Source organism: Sinohyriopsis cumingii, chromosome 16 (genome assembly GCF_028554795.1).
Source record: "Sinohyriopsis cumingii isolate HCF-2022 chromosome 16, ASM2855479v2, whole genome shotgun sequence".
NCBI classification, from domain to species: Eukaryota; Metazoa; Mollusca; class Bivalvia; order Unionida; family Unionidae; genus Sinohyriopsis; species Sinohyriopsis cumingii.
The window spans coordinates 68,208,622-68,225,761 of NC_142976.1; the positions used below are offsets into that span (position 1 = coordinate 68,208,622).

Sequence of the window (17,140 nt, forward strand, 5' to 3'; positions counted from 1 at the left end):
TGCGATTTATCTCGAGGGCTTTTAAACAAGACCACGTAATGCGCATTGAGACTGATGGTGCGATGGGCTTTACTTTGTTGAAACAAATTTTGGGTGATGTAAACGACACTGGCATTACGGTGATGCCCTTTGCGCGTAAACCACAGTTTAATTTCTTCTTCGTCTTCTCCTAACATGTCGTCGAAAATGACCAAATGGGTTTGACGGGAGTCAGAGACGATGCCGTCGTCTTCTTTAGGAATGCCTTCCACAAACACGATGGAATCACCTTGACTTTCTCGCAAGAGGCTGTACGCCGATTGCCACTCTTTGTAACACCACACGATGCGTTGAGGTGGTCGATCGATCAAATGATGTTTATGTTCGATCAAACGTTTGACGAATTCGGTTTTGATTGAACCGCTAGGTCCAGCAATGAGCATGTTAAAGGGATGGCGAAGATACAAAGCTTCCCAACTGGCACGATCTAAGTGTTCGTCGATGACTTTGACAGTGGAGGAAGAGGGAGCAGAGGTAGCCATAGTGTCAGGAATGTCACTTGTGACACGAAAACAGACAAGACAAGAGTTTATATACTTTTTTTCAGGACACGTTTATTGAATGTTTTAAACATGAATACGAAAGACAAAAATACATAAAAGCCAAAGGCTTAAATACAATGATAAAGGGCACATGAAAACCATTAACGTGGAATAAAAACAAGTGTCTGTACAACATGTTTTGGGTAATGTTCTGACCAGTTCTATAGGGGGTAAGGTCACACAAGTGTCCTCCCGAAAGGGTCTTTCAGGCATGTCCACGACAGTCCTGTCCTGGGTGACGAGTTCTTCTTCTGGCACTGTCACTAACACAGGTTGAAAAGGGACTTTTTTCCTTGAACAACTCTCGTGCATACTGGGCCACTTCTTGGGTCCAAGCCTCAAAATCCCATTCTTTCCAGGCACGGACATCTGTCCAATGGGGGTGTAAGTCACAAGCTACACACACATCGTCATACACGTCTTGGGTAGCTAAATGTTGACGAATCTTTTTTTCCCGTAGAGGACGAGAAGTATCCAGATGAAAACGCAAGGCTTTGAGCAAAAGGAGTCTTTCGTGACCATTTAAGGCCATTGGGTGGTAAGTACTAATCGTAAAGAGTCCACAAGGAATCGGCTGGCAAGCGAAATCCCAGAAAACAAGTCACTAAGACACACACTATGCGTCGTCCCAAATTGATTGGATACAGTTCTTGTAATAATTGATGGTAATGATCCACGGTTTGAATATGGTCATTGAGTTCCTTCCACGGAATCTGTTCAATCACTTGTGACATAAGCCGTGGCATGGATTCCTGATTTTATAGTCTCTTTGTTTCGGAAGCAATACACGTACTTATTAGCCAGAGATCTTCGTTCTCCAGTGGGGAATCTAAATCTTGCATACTGTAACCTAAACTTCAAAGTTTGTTTAGAAGTTTCCTCTTCCTCTAAATAGATTCCACGTAAAATATGTTGGTAATCCTTTAACTGGTCTTCCTCAATGCGTTGCACTAGATGAATCTCGAAGTAACCAAAATTACGAACATTTAGTTCATTCACAAACTGAAAGTGTTGAACAAGGTCTGACCACTGAAACAATTTCTGACGAATCAGTCCTCTTATACCATTGAGGTACCAGTGGTTAAAGATCTGGTGATGTAACGGATGCAATTGTTCTTTACGTTTGACTTGTATTTTGACCAGCTCTCGGTAAATGCGTTCTCTCAACTCCACAGGCAAAGCACGAATGTTCTCTTGTAAAGTATCCATGAATAGGTCAGTCCGTACAATTCACAATCTTCTCCTAGAGCAAAAGTAATCCACATAGTGAGTAATTTCTGACCACTGCCATTCAGGGTAACGTCCAAGAATCTCATTGAACTCTTTTGATGTAAACGGTCTAGAGTGATATAATAGGACGAATGCACACTTGACTCAGAGAAATCTAACACACTGGTTGACTTTTTTCACTTTCCTCTTGTGAATTTCTCGGCACAAAAGTTCTACAGTCACCCATTGAGATTTCACTCTGGCAAACCCCTGCCAAACTTCCTTGTAAATCTTCTCTTGCAGTTCTTTAGGTAATGATTCAATATCGTTTTTGAAATGAAGTTTAAATACTGGCCTCGGCGATGTCCAACATTTGACTCCTAGCCAATCTTGTTTCTTCTTCAACGACATGGTAAGTTACTTTAATATCTCGGTCCCACTAAGGGTAAGTAATGACAATTCGGTGACCAACGAGCATGTTCTAGGTAGGCCGAATCTTGTGGTCCCAGTGGTGAAGTGACACACCGCAACTGAAGCACATGACTTTATCCCCTTCGCCCAAGTAGAAAAATCCGGCTCTGGCTAATTCTTCGGGGATCGGTCCTCCCAGATACTTAGGCCATTTTCCTTTGAACGATTGAAGACGATTTTCAAAGTCGCAGTATTCCGACAAACGCACAGGAAACGAATATTCGTCTTTCACAGGTTCGTTTCGATGAGGGTTGGGTGACATGGACAGGAGTTTGCTCAGGGCTGGGTGACATCCGTAGGGAGGTAGACGTGAAGGTGAACATCCACCTTTAAAACGAAACCCAGTAAAATGTCCAAGAGGACGAACGGCATCGCTTTCGTATCTCTCAGGTTTGATACGCGCAGCATCACTTTCCATGATAGGGGTAGTGAGAACAAAGTTCCCATGATGCTTTACGGCATCGCTAAGGTCACAGCGCACAGCATCGTTCCCATCGCAAGGCTCACAATCGCATTCCACTTCAGAAGCCCCAAACTTGAATTGTGCCTTTCTGAACTTGTTTTGTGTTTCTCTGAAAGTATTCATCTTGTTCGCTTGGTCTTGGTAGTCACAATGAACTATCTATCTTGCCTAGGGTTCCTTTTTATATACAGACCAATACGGTAAGGTGAAATGATTGGGAAGTCGCACTCGCTTCTGGTACACGATTTGATAGACTTTTTCCAAGGGTCGACTGACGATGTGGTGAGTGGGTAAACGTACAATCTTGTTAGGTTGATAGGTGGTCACTTTAAGTGTTCATCCTCTCCAGATTGCAAGGCTCCTTTCAATACCCGAATGTTGACCACACGACTGGTACGATAATTCAGAGTCAATCCTTTCACTTTGCACGTCGTGTGCGCTTCTCCTTGTTTGTCCCGGTATTCGTAGCCGTAATTTTTTGGACCGCCACTGACGAAACTTAGAATCTTGTCGTCGGGATGCTCGTCTGTCCAGGCTCCTAAACGGTCTCCTTCGATGTCAGGGTGCTGTTGACTCGGGTGATGGATGTAAATGCAACTGTCCGTGTCAAAGTACAGGACACGTTCCCCTAACAGTTCTAAAGCTTCGTACAATTTTAAGCGAGCATGAGCTGTCACGTAAGCCGCAATGATGACATTTCCAAAGGGGTCGTCTTGTACAAAGTCCAGATCTTCTTCGTAATTGACCAAGATCAAATCCTCGCGAACGACGTCCACGTGTTTCATGAATTTGGTTTTGTCGTGAATCATCTGGAAGTAGCGGGAAGGTTCGGTCAAATATTCCGCCTTGGGTAAACACGGTCGTTGTACCATTTTTCCCCACAAGCAATTTAACGACACTTTGGCAAACGATCGCCTGCCTTCGTTTTTCTCGATGTGGTCTAAAGAGATGCCTTCTTGTGCACAGTATTTCTCTTTGAATGTCTTTTGATCTTCGAGAGTGTCTCACCAGGAAGGATAGCCACTGGCTTCTTGCTTCAGTTTCAAAAAGGCATCCACGTAGTCTGCGAAAATGCCTTTCTGCGTGGGGTTACCCTTGTGGTATTGTTGTGTCTTGGGAAAGTGACAAATTTCGTACACTTCTAACAATTGGTATCCCATGTCCAAAGCTTTGAACAATTCTACGCTGTCCCACGTCCCCGACAAGGCCCGTTCTTCCTGGGTGTGCTGACAAGGTTGATCTTGGTTGCACGTTTCCGCACAAGTACGACACAAAGGAAACATCAGTTTGCCTTGACAATGGTGAGGTAAGAAGGGATGGTATAGGTTCGTGGGAGGCAAAACTTTGCCCTTGATCAAGCCTTCGTATTGTTGAATGTTTTTCAGGTCGATTTGTTCCGTGAACAATTGCGGGTGTCCTGCAGGAAAGCGACAATATTTGCACACGTAGGGATACAGCGAACACACGTCCAAGTATTTGATTTCTTCTCCTTTCTCTTCGTCGGCTTGGTACAGCAAACAGGTGGCATTGGTCCTTCCTCCGTACAAACTATCACTCGGGTTAAGGGGGTCCATGAACTGGTAGCTTTCCACGAGGCGTTTAAACTCGGGATCGATTTTCAAACGGAGATCGTATTCGTGCTCCCACATTTACACCACTTGGTATCCTTCCTGTTCTAACTTTAGGCGTCGCTGACAAGTGGCCTGGTACAAGTCTTCCATGGTTCGTTGTAAAAACTGATTTTTAGTGCTACGATCAGGGTAACAGACGGGGCATCCGTGAAATAAGCAACCGTTAAACTCGTACACGATCTTGGGGTTTTCTAAGTCCCAGCCATCGACCGAATGCGTTCCGATGGTCTTTTCGCCCCCTCCGCTGCGGGCATGCTGAATCCACTTGTCTTCCTTGTCGAACAAGTAATGTAACCAGCGTAGGGCTTTGACCGAGTATTGACGTTTGACATAGTTGGTCGTTTGAGGACTGATGACAGCCACGGTGTTTTCAGTCATGAATCGTTGGCGGTACACTAAGGAACACGCTTTGGCAATGGTGCAAGCTTCTTTCAAAGGATCGACCCCTCCGTGTTCCATGAACAGTTCTCGAAATTTTCCACAGCAACGTCGTAAAATGTCCACGTCGGAACGACAATACTTTAACATTTCTTCCTGAAAGTCGAAAGGGTCCGAGGCGTGAGCCTGGTACCTAGCGTAGAAAGCGTCTCGTTGTTCGGTACGCATGTTGTCGGGGTCGTAATAGTGAGCCTCAGGTAAATGGGGTAGAACGGCGTGTTGATTAGCTTCGGTATTGAAAAAGTGAGGAAAATACCCTTTAGCCATTTCTGTCATTCCAAATGTTTTAGGTATTCGGCTCAAAGGCATGGCCAAGGAGCTCATCGAATCTTTAAACTGTACTTGTCCCACTTGCATGAAAATGATTTTGGCTCCGTTCAAAGTGACTTTAGGACGCTCGGTGCCTTGTTCCGTATAGTATCTGAGAAGAAACTGTCCATCGTATCCGGAGAAATTGTGAGCCATCACCGTGGCATGACGATGACAATCTCCGTAACGTTCAATGTCCTCTTTGCTCCATGTCTTGTCGATGGGGTCTAAGACCCATTTGGCAAAGTCGTGTAGCGTCATTGGTCCTCTAAAGATTTTTTCACGCCCTCCAGGAATTTTGCTGCAGTGAGGGCAATAACTGAAGATAGCTTCTTGAATACACTTCTCGCACGCTCAATGAGCCACGCAGAAATTAGGAATGTGAATGCCAGTCTCTTGCATGCATTCGAAATCGAAAAAGATGAAATTGCCTTTCTTCTTCTTCTTGTGACCGTCATCTTCCTCTTGTTGGGGTTGGTATGTTTGCACGTAACATTGGCGTTCCAAGTCCACGATGTGGTGACAAATGTGACATTTTTTCTTTCCTGAACATACGTGTGCCTTGGCACTATTGCACATGTGTCAAACTCAAGGCCCGCGGGCCACATCAGGCCCGGCGTACAATTATATCCGGCCCGAGAGAGAATTTTAGGCAAAAATATTTTTAATGGCCCTGCGATATAAAGTGCAAATCAAATTCCCTAAATAGCAGCCTTGCCAAACATCAAGCTCTGACAAATTGGCACAAGAGCGAAAATGGGTATGCCAATGATTTTTCATTATTAAAACATTTTTCTGTTTTAATTTATATTAATGTTTAAAGAAAGGTTTAATTTTCCGCTTGTTGAATCTTTATCCTGTTCGGCCCGCAGCCTTACGTGTGATTTGAGTTTTGGCCCGCTGAGCGATTGAGTTTGACACCTGCACTATTGGTACGTATGCCTTGTCCACACGTGAGGCACAATCTCAGCAGTTGACAAGCGCATTTCTTCTGTGAACCTTGCATCTTCAGATGTTGTTGGTAACAGGTAGGACTGACAAACGTGCGCTGACAAGCTGGACAATGCACTGGTTCTTGTCCTTCGTCCAGACAGGGTTGAGAGGCCAAACATCCTGAGCATTTAGATCCACAATGTTTGTGTTGTTCTCGATTATTATAACCACGGTCACATTTCTCACAGTAATATTTGCATCCCAGGAATCCAGTGATAGTGGTAATGGTATCGAAATGTTCGTCGTGATGATAAAGGTGAATGTATTTTCCGTCCTTAAAATATTGGCCTCGGAACAACAGAGGCCCACCCACTTCTTGAGGGTGCACTTTCAAGGTGTATCGTGGAACTAGGGTATCTTGCAATTTTTGCATCTCAGGAATGCCACAGGGTGAGTCTTTGGACAGGCCTATTTGTTTTAACAGAAGTTCTGCTTCGTTTCGTTGTTTGGCTCGGTTCGATTTTCGGATGTTCTCCCATCTCTTTTCCATTCTGCCGTGTCGTTCTTGTTGGCATAGGTTCGTCCCACCACGATAGCCCTGGCTAAACACATCTGGTCTTGAGGGTTGTTAATTCGGACGAGGCTTGTTTTGGTGTTGCGAAGGCCGTCCACCAATAAGACCTTTTTGCCGCCAGTCCCTTGAGGAGGAGAGACGTGGGTCATGTCCAGTGTGGCTTTTCCATCGGTGATGTCAAACTGGTCATTGGATTGTTGTACGTGTTGAATCTTGTCCATGACTTTGGAAGCGGTCAATTCTGCAGGGCTGCTAAACTCGATCCAAACAGGGGATTTCAAACCGTCGTGTTGTATGGAAAGTCTCAAGCGATCGTCTTCTTTGGGTTGACATTGTCGCTTGCGTCTGGTAAGCAAAGAATCCCACACCCCGGTGATGAACCCTTCTGCTTTCTCTAAGGGTACGTCGGACTTGAAATCTTTAAACTTCACCGTGTATTTGTAAGCCGTGGTTCTAAATTTTCAAGAGGAGCGCTTTTCTGTCTCTCGAATGGAATAGTATTTTTCAGGGTTAACTAAGGGTGGTGAACTTTGTTTAGAGGGTTCGGATTCTGGTTCACTCATGTCCTCTTCAAAATCACTGGCATGAATTTGTGCTAAGACTTCAGCTCTGGAACGAGGCCTTAGATCACGTTTCTGCCTCTTACTTTCTTCTTCTTTCTTCTCAAATGAATTGGATCGTTTCATCTTGATAGCAAAAAGTCAAATGACTAAAATTTAAACACCATGGACTAATTTATAGTCATGGCAGACCAGTGTATATAAAGGGTATGTGTCTTGTCCTTTCACTATTCATTTCACTCTCAAACCGAGCACAACGATGGAAGAGACTACCCAGATGGAACGTTTCATCAGAGCGTTGCGAGGGGTCATTAGAAAATTTTCTTCAGACCAGCAGACGGACTACTCTCCTTCCTTTCGAGATAAAAGTGAAGATACTTGCTATATCTGTCAGAAGAAAGGGCATTGGTCTTCAGAGTGTCCAGACCGTCAGAATAGAAAAAAAAGGGGTTAAAAGAGACAAAAGTCAAGATACCTGTTATCATTGTCAAGTAAAAGGACATTGGTCTCCAGATTGCCCAAAAAAGAAACAAGAAGAGTCAGAAGAAGAGAGTGATTCTTCATAGGAAGAAGAGGAAGAAAAGGAAGAAAACAAACAGGTGAAGAAAAAGAAACAGGAAAAGAAAAGAAGAAGGGAAGAAAGTGAGGAGGAAGAGGAGGAAAAGACTGTGACTGTGAAGAAATTCAAAAAACAGAGAGAGTGAACAATGAGACAGAAGAAATGTATGAACATTTCAAAGTGTTATGTTTTGAATTGTGAATTGGATTGTAAATATTTATAAAAGAATAAATTAGGTATAAAAAGGTAAGTGTCTTTGAGTTTTGATTTTAAAATAAAAAGCTACACTCACGCACTCATATACACAGACACGTACTATAAGGGGTAAAATGGTTTTTTTTTTTTTTTTGAGTTTGAATGGATGTTGACAATTGAAAGTCTATCTCTTTTCGAGAGACGTGGGTGGCCCTGAAAAGGGCCTTTTTTGGTGTAGGGGTGAGTTTAAGCAATCAACTTTAACTGTCTTAAGCCTTTGCCACGGCCATGGCCTACTTCTGGACTCCGTACTGTTGATGATGATGATGATTTGGTTGAAATCACTAAGGGTGGTACGGTAGGCTTAGTCACAGGGTTGCAGTGTTTAGCTCGGGAAGGTCGTATTCTCTTCGGTCGCAATAAAGAAGTCTGATACATTTGTTCCAGACTTCTTAACTCCGCTAAAATGTCTAACAGTACCGTGACCGTTTGATTTTCACACCTTTGTTTCTTTGCTGCTGCTTCTTCTTCTTCTTGTTTTTTTCTTACCTCATCTACTTGTTGTTGTTGCTGTAGGAGAAAAGCTTGTTCCGCTTCCTTTTGCTGTTGTATAAATTTCTCCAATTCTTCTTTCTGTCTCTGTCTAAAATTCTCCACTTGCGGTAATGAAGAAGGTGACGAAGGTTCCGGAACAAATTCTTGCGAGGTAAGAAAATCCACAAAATCCCAATTCACCTCTTCTGAAAGTAAGTCCGGGTTCCCTTGGGTGGTCTCCACTGCTGGTGCACCCCAATTGATCGTTTTCTGAGTTTCCGTTATGTTGAATAACTGTCGCATGAATTGACAGCGCACAGGGTCTTGCGAATCTATATAGACCACGTGACGTCACAGACTGCTCTCTTCGGATTGGATGCGGGCTGGCTGAATTTTTGTAACGCGTGTTTGGATTGGTCAATGAACTCAATCCGTTTAAATCCTTCCCCTCCCTGTAAATAAGCGCAGTTCACTGCATTGATTCATCTGTTCTCGGCGCCTCAGCATGTGGACTGACGTTGAATCTTCCACCCTTGTGTCAACAATGATGTTCAGGACGGACATACCGATGTATGTCCGATCCAAATGGACAGTTGTCCATAGGACAGCCACAAGCCTATGGATACGTAGGATTTACGTGGAGAGGCAAGGATGTCTCGAAAGAGTGTTAGTGTATGGTCCTACCATTAGACGAAGCCTAAGGACAAGAAGAAGTCACAGATGCCCTTTATGTTAAGGGCATATATAAACCCAAAAGCCCTTTTCAGGGCCACTCATAGGTCTCGAAAAGATCTTGACTTTCAATTGCCTAGCCCATTTTTATTTTATTTTTATTTTTTCATTTTTAAAAATAAAAAAATAGAGACCCCTCCCTGTTTCAGTTTTCACCTGTTCCCTTTCCATAGACCCATCAGGTCGGGACCGTATTAAAATAGGGTCCCGACCCTGTTCCATTTCCCCTTGTCCCTAGATAGACCCACACTCTATTCCCATGTTAAATTCCCCTTGTCCCTAGAATGGATATTTTTTTTCTCTCATGTTAAATTACATAGTCCCCAGAGTGGATATTTTTTTCTCCTATGTTAAATTTTACATAGTCCCCAGAGTGGATATACCTTTTTAACATGGAAGTCCCCTAGTCCCTAGGGTGTCCCCATTCACTACTAACACCATATAAGTCTCAAACAAAACCAATGCTCTCACACCTATGTATCAGGAAATCAAGGATTCTTCTGCTGAACACAATTTTCCATGCTTTGAACCATTAGCTCTGCTGATTTTATTGAAGAAACCTAATTTGATTTTATCAACATATCCCTCAACAACCCAACGGTTGCTTATTGCTGTCTCTTTAGGTGAGTGCTGACTCTGGCCTATACTTATTGCAGCTTTTCTTTGAGAGACTTCACCTTCCTGTTGTGGACTTCTTCGTTGGTTACATGGTCAATGTATGAGATACCAGAGATCTTGCGGTAGCATCTCGTTTCGAAGGTTTGAATCCTTCTTTGTAGATCTGATGTGAGTGTCCATGTTTCACAAGCATACATAAAGATGGATATGACAATCGAGCGCATCAGCCTTATTTTGGAATTAAAAGTAATGTTGGTATCTTTCCATACTGGTCTCAGCTTTGTCATTGCTGCTGTTGTCTGGGCAATCCAGCAAAGTAGTCATGGTTTAGAGTCCTCATCTGTGATAACTGATCCAAAGTACTTGAAGCCTGTGACTCTTTCCAGCTTCTGTCCACTGACCTTTATTTCTGCACTGATGCCGCTAGTGTTCTTTGTCATCAGTTTGTTATTTTCGGCGCCAATCTCCATACCGTATGCTGTGGAGCTTGTGTCGATGCGCTCAACCAAGTCAGCTAAATAGTTCCCGTTTTGCACCCCAACGGACATGAATTAAAATTCACGGTTGATGCGTTTATCTTAATTTGGCGCGCGCTGTGTGCGTGCGGTAGCTGCTGAGCAGGACGATAATGACAAGAACAAGAGGGAGGCGATCCGGGGAGGGGGACACTGTACAGCCCCCGAAACGGCCGAGACATCACTATAATTTGAGAGCTACTTCGTAAGTCCACGTGTACCAATTGTTTGGTGTTTTGTTTGTTTTTCATTGTATAATCCGGTTTCGGTAACTTAGTAAACACTTAAAGACATAGGAAGTGGACGCTAGGGCCATAGTCCAGTGGTATATGCACTGTTGCAGTTTTATGATATTACTTTCATTGCTAGCTTATTTAGACCTTAGTTTACGAATCAAAATTTAGCCGAGTTCAACTTGAAGAAATTGGTAATTCTTGGCGGTTTCTTTTAATGAATATACTCCGACCCCCCCCCCCGAAAAAGAAACAAATAAAAATATAAACTTATTTTCAATAAGTAATATGTTGAGTTAGCTCGGCCATTAACAGTTTGCTTATCACTAATTAGAGTCACAGCAATTATACGATGTCATTAAGGCCTGCTCGAACTGTTCCTTGAAATTTATGTATTTACAGAAGGACGCCATCACATCAAAGGGGCTTTCTGTTGTGTTGTGAGGCTCCCGTGGGGACACGAGTTCGTATGTAACGAGTAATTAGAGATTAATGAGAATATATACCTGTTTTTAGCTGGGAAGTTGCGTTTGATCTTCGTATAATAACCATTAAGCATTAGCAAACAACATTTATTCGAATAACTATCAAACATGCAACAATAAAGTTGAAGTCTATTTTGATATGAATGAAGAGAGTTAAGTCTTGACGGTGTGTTGGTTTGACAAGAGTTACATCGGTCTTCGTTTAAGGACACCCGGTATTAATTCCGTTCAATTAATGAATTACTTGTATTGAAACACAATTACACTGAAGTTTAAATTTTGTTAGATTTATAAATCCTCAAGTCGAAACCAATATCAGATCTTGTAAAAGTTAAAAGAAAAATGTTTTAATGGCATGAAAATTAAACCAAGTTGAAAATGTTTAAAAATATATATATATTAAGTTGAACAACTGCAGTGGTTTGCCATGACCATTGTTGCATATGCCCCTCCTCCAATCCTGCCCACTCTTCATTCTTTGCTGCCATCCATGGCACATATCAGGGGTCAAGCTAGACCTGACTTTTGTTTTATAGGGAGAAGTGACTTCTTTTGGACCAAGTAGGAATAAGTGAGAGCTGAACTGGGAGAACTGGGAACTAAGCAAGAAATGCAAAATATCTATATTCTAAGTAGAAAATTTTGTTATATGTTTATTATAAACACATTTGGTATAAAAATTATAATTTTCATATGCAGTGTACTGGCACATACAGGTGTATGTTTGGATGGAGAGATATGTGCAGTGTATTTGGCCATATGAATTAAAAACCCCAAGGAACAAATATGATGCTATGCATTATGACTTGTGAGTGTGTCTATTTTTAGAAAGGCATTTTCTTAATATAGCCACTTCTTGGCTTTGTTACAACAATCCACTTGTAGGATTGCAAAATTTATAGTTTTATTATTTGCCTGCATACTTGTAGTAATGCCATGCATTGTTTAAATAGTATTTGTTTCACTGCTTATGTATGTATTTTCACAAAAATGAGAGATGTTGGAAAACAGCCTTGACCTTACACTAATTCCACAACAAAAGCATTGTCCTATACATTTCTGACCTACATGATGACATTTTTGGTTAAACTTTTTTGTCACATGTTTTAATAACGAAATGGTAACTAATGTAGAAATCGGTTAGTGATTACTTGCTTGGGAAAGGGTTAATGATTAGTCAGCTGTTAAAACATGCCTTTGAATGTGCAAGAGTATGCTTGTTGACGCAGTTGTTGGCACAGTTGGTATCAACATTCAGTACATTTTGCCTTTGGCTGTAAGTTCAACACAACTCAGCACTGCTTGGCTTGTGTGGGGGAGCATCTCAAAAGTCATAAACTACTGTCACTCAATGTACGTCTGAAATCACGGGGTGAAATCATTTTTGCTTTCCTGACAGAAGAATGCAAAGTTTTCATTTTTTAGGTGACTTAGTTGCCCACTTCGCCTGGTAGCAAGACCGCTGATACATCATGCCATCTCCAACAATGACTGCATTTATGAAGGGGCCCTGGGTGGCAAAGTGGTTCACTCGCCTTTACAGATTGGGATTGAACTTTAATTATGTTCATGAAAACTTTAAGAAGTTTATGAAATACAAAACATGAATACCTGTACAGAAATTTTTCATGGATTCCATATGGAATACTTCAGGAATCCATATGGAAGAGATATGGAGTGAAAAACTTATGGAATCAGACAATTTATTCCATATAAATTCCATAAGTACTTCACAGCAAGTCAAAATTCCATATGGAATAAAGTTGCAGCTTTAATCCATAAGCACTTTGTTCTATATGGAAAGCAGGCTCATGTATTATAGCATCATGGAAAAATGAAGAATTAATAACCTAAACTATCTGATTCAAATAGAAATATTGGTGGGAGTTAGAGTACATGTATATCTCAGTGTAGCTATGTGGAAGGATGAATATATACTCATGTAAATTTGAAGAAACACATGCATGTCAGTTTTCTTTAATTTATTTCCACAGATGTTTAAAAACAGACAAAGACATGACCAAAAAAGTAAAGGAAATGTAAACATGATCAGAAAATTGATATCTGGTAGTTCAAGCATAGATGAATCTTTGGACTTAGACAATTTGGTGCAAGGTGGATTTTGGGCTTAATCTGATGTTTGCTCTAAAAAGTAATTGTTTTTGGCTTCCTATTGAAATATGCTCCACAAAAATCATGCCCTAGTGAAAATGTGACTGAAATTTCAGCAAAATCAGTGATTTTTTGACATTCACTCAAATGTCCTTTTTCACAAAAATTATGGTATTTTAGGAGATTTTACCAAAATTTCTGAAAATACATATATCAGTGAAAGTTTGTCATTGAAATTTCACTGACTGCCAGCATTTCTGAAAATATCAGTGGGAATTTGTGATTGAAATTTCACAGAGTTTGTCAAAATTCTGATAATATAGGGATATTTTGTGATTGTAATATCACTGACATTTCAATAAAAAATATCAATAAGATATAATAAAATTTATTTTTTGTTTCATGTACAGTTTGAATTTTTTCAGCAGCATTTATATTTCCTGTTTTTGATAGCTGTAATTTTATTGTTTATTTTGGGCACAATAATGTGATGGTGGAGGTTTTTTTGTTAATCCTCTCTGTTCTCTCACCATCCCCACTGTGTTACATGGAGTTCCAAAAATGCATGAGAGGTATTCTGAAGCTTACTTTCATTGCCATGTTTTGAATACATGTCAGACTGGCATGTTACAGACAGAAGTCATTGGGTGGCAATTCTGTGGGTACAAACAGGGAAGGTGCAGAACCTGATACTTTTAGGGACGAAGGCATCATGAGCCTGTATGCAGTGGTAGGAAACCTTATCATTTAGTGCACAGTGAAATAGAGAGTAACAACATCCATACAGTTACCATCTTGCATATCAGAAAATCTGACCGGCTATGTGTACTTTGTCCTAATCCCAAGAACTGTACAAACTCTTGCCAGCCAAGATGGTCATGTTCCTTCACAACTGGATTGCCATGTACCTCCAGTCTCTGGTGGCCACAACCACAATCAATCCTATAGTATCAGCTACCAGAACAAACTTTGTCCAGTTCTATGTCTTTCATATGATGCCCAGCATAGTGCCTCTGTACCCAAGAACCCATTTCATGAACCCAGTTGTACAGCATTCTAACCCACATAGTGCTGCTAGGCACTTCCTTCGAATGATGTCCGATTTTTATAGGCACTCTCATGGATCATTCTAACTCACATAACGCTGCTAGGCACATCCTGTAGATAATGTTCATTTTATAAAGATACTCTCATGGATCAGTCTAACCTGCATAGTGCTGCTAGACACATCTTGTAGACTATGTCCAGTTCATGCAGGCACTCTCACGGATCAATCTAACCTGCATAGTGCTGCTAGAGACTTAAGGTGTACGATGTCCAGCTTGATATCTCAGTTTCTTCACTCATCCTCAAGCCTTTGCCACCCAAAGGGAGCCTCAGCTTGGTAAGAATTTGGAAGTAATGGGATATAACTAATGATGTGCTTCAAGTGAAGTGAGCTGCCATCATCTGCATTTTAATCCAGCTGTAACACAAGAAAAATCGGTTTCACTACCTTTATCCAAGAACAACTAAACCTGCTCTTAAGTTCCATCGTTGTTATAAGATCTTACTATGATGTGTGAAGATTCAGCCTTTGAGGCCTGGATTGAGTTACTTTGATGTGAAGATTCAGCCTTTCAGGCCTGGATTGAGTTACTATGATGTGTGAAGATTCATCCTTTCAGGCCTGGATTGGAGTTACTATGATGTGTGAAGATTCAGCCTTTCAGGCCTGGATTGAGTTACTATGATATGTGAAGATTCAGCCTTTCAGGCCTGGATTGAGTTACTATGATGTGTGAAGATTCAGCCTTTCAGGCCTAGATTGGAGTTACTATGATGTGTGAAGATTCAGTCTTTCAGGCCTGGATTGAGTTACTATGATGTGTGAAGATTCAGCCTTTCAGGCCTGGATTGAGTTACTATGATGTGTGAAGATTCAGCCTTTCAGGCCTGGATTGAGTTACTATGATGTGTGAAGACTCAGCCTTTCAGGCTGAGACAGAAGAAGTTTTTCTACCCACTGCCATTGGAGTTCTGTCCTCTTTTCTCTATGACACGAGCCTGGTTTACATTTTGTACATCTATGATCAGGTGATCATCGACTATGGAAGAATCTACTTTCAATTCCTTTCACAATCTGAAAGTGACATTTTGGACTGCTTACATTTGGCAGTTGCAAGTACCAAGCATATACATATGCTTTTTCTTGCAGACATCTTCCTTCAAATTGTTGTCACTGGTTCTGCAAGCCCCACATGCTAGTTTTCTATTTGGATAAACAACACTTAAAACGCCATGATCATGGGATCAGTTTTGGATCTAGTAGATATGGTGATCTTTCAATAGGCAGGTCACACTTAGCATTTTCTCACCCCAAATATAACTAACATGCATGGAAGCCATCTTTTTAGAATGGCCCACCTCTCAAATGTAGAGGCCCAACATACTGGCCATGGCTGTAACAGCAGCTATGAACTCAGAACTGGTGGAACAAGATGCAATGCTCTCTACCTTTCTTAAAAACCATTATAAGGCCATGCTATATTCGCATCCTTAATCATTTAATCTCCTCTTTAATGATCACAATGATGGAATCTGCAAGGATGCTTATTTTCCCTCTCTCAGTCTCAGCTACCGAGGAGGGACTTGCAAGGTAATCAACAAAAGATTACAGAGCACAGGCCACTTGGAAGCAATTTTAGCAAATTTCCAACTGTCAGAAACCATAGTTCTCCTGAACTAAAGTGGACAGGAGGCAATGGGAGGGCGATCATTTTGCCATTGTTTCTCTCCACAAGACCCTCCATATCTCAGATGATATTACCTCCACACCTGCCTTATCACAGATCCCAGTAGAGGGAAAGCTCCAGCCTTTTGCTGCTGATTTAGAAAGACTTGCTAAGCTGACATATGAACCTGACAAGTATTATCCAGGGTACTTGGTATCACATTCAACATTCCTCCTCCTTTGCCATGTGTTCCTTCAGCTACAGACTTGGCACTCTGCACTTGGTCATCACCCTCAGCACATTAAGACAACTCTTTCATTCTTTGGTTGATGATGGAATGCATCAACAGAATCTAAATCCTGTTTTTGGGAAGACTGAGTAATCAGTGTCATGTCCCCACTCATAAGGCTTCCATGAGGTTCCTGTAATTCACCTACAAAACAGCAGTCAAGTTATATCTTGGAGCAAAATATGATATTACTTGTTACTCTCCTTTCATTCAGTCTCCTGGTCAGCAAGGACATCTCTAACCTTGCACCATTTCAGAATTTTGGTCATCTAGGTCTGGAACTCAACATTCAGGTAAATGGAGTATGCCTTCCTTAGGAACGAGATTGAATTACTATAGAGGTGGATTCCATACCTATACAGAATAATCCACCTTCACCAGCTGGTTTGCTCATTGTGGCAGCTGATGTATATTTAATTTGTATTATTTGTTGGCTTTTCTGAAATGATTATATGTTATATACATTTGTATTTTTTACTTGATCTTGTCCAGGATCAAGTTCACTGTGTACCTGACCAGGGAGATTTATTTTGTACATAATATAATACATAGCTAATAGTTCTCTATGAGTGTGGATTAAATATTCAGATCATTATCAATGGAGGTAACAGTATTTATTTGCATCTGAGTTGAGGACATCAGATTTTCACTTCGAAATTCCTAAACTTGTTGACAGCTTTGAATGTTTTATCAAGGAGATGACCTACATCCTAGGTATCATGGCTTTTTATATAATGTTGTTTAAAGATTCTTGCCTTAAAATGTTTTGAGCAGAATCAGTCTTATTGTTGTGTTCACTGTTTCATTTTTGTGGAATTATTTATTCAGATCATTATTCACTGAAATTACAAAGGCGTTTGGTAATATTCTTGGACAGAAATATAAGAATTATAGTGAATTCAGACAAGAACATTTTTGAATTTTGGCAGTGAAAGCAGGGACCATCATGAGTGATACTAACCCATCTTGTTGGAACTGCATGTAG

General features: G+C 41.2%; 1 protein-coding gene across 1 annotated transcript in view; it reads left to right on the forward strand.

Moving 5' to 3' along the window:
- The first annotated feature begins 10,367 nt into the window (after positions 1-10,367).
- LOC149780723 (protein-glutamine gamma-glutamyltransferase E-like) overlaps positions 10,368-17,140 on the forward strand; it is a 93,612-nt gene continuing 86,839 nt past the window's right edge. The window contains exon 1 of the mRNA XM_089937775.1: positions 10,368-10,527. Coding sequence (XP_089793901.1) covers positions 10,436-10,527 — 92 coding nt within the window. The 5' untranslated portion in view covers positions 10,368-10,435. The remainder of the gene's footprint in view (positions 10,528-17,140) is intronic.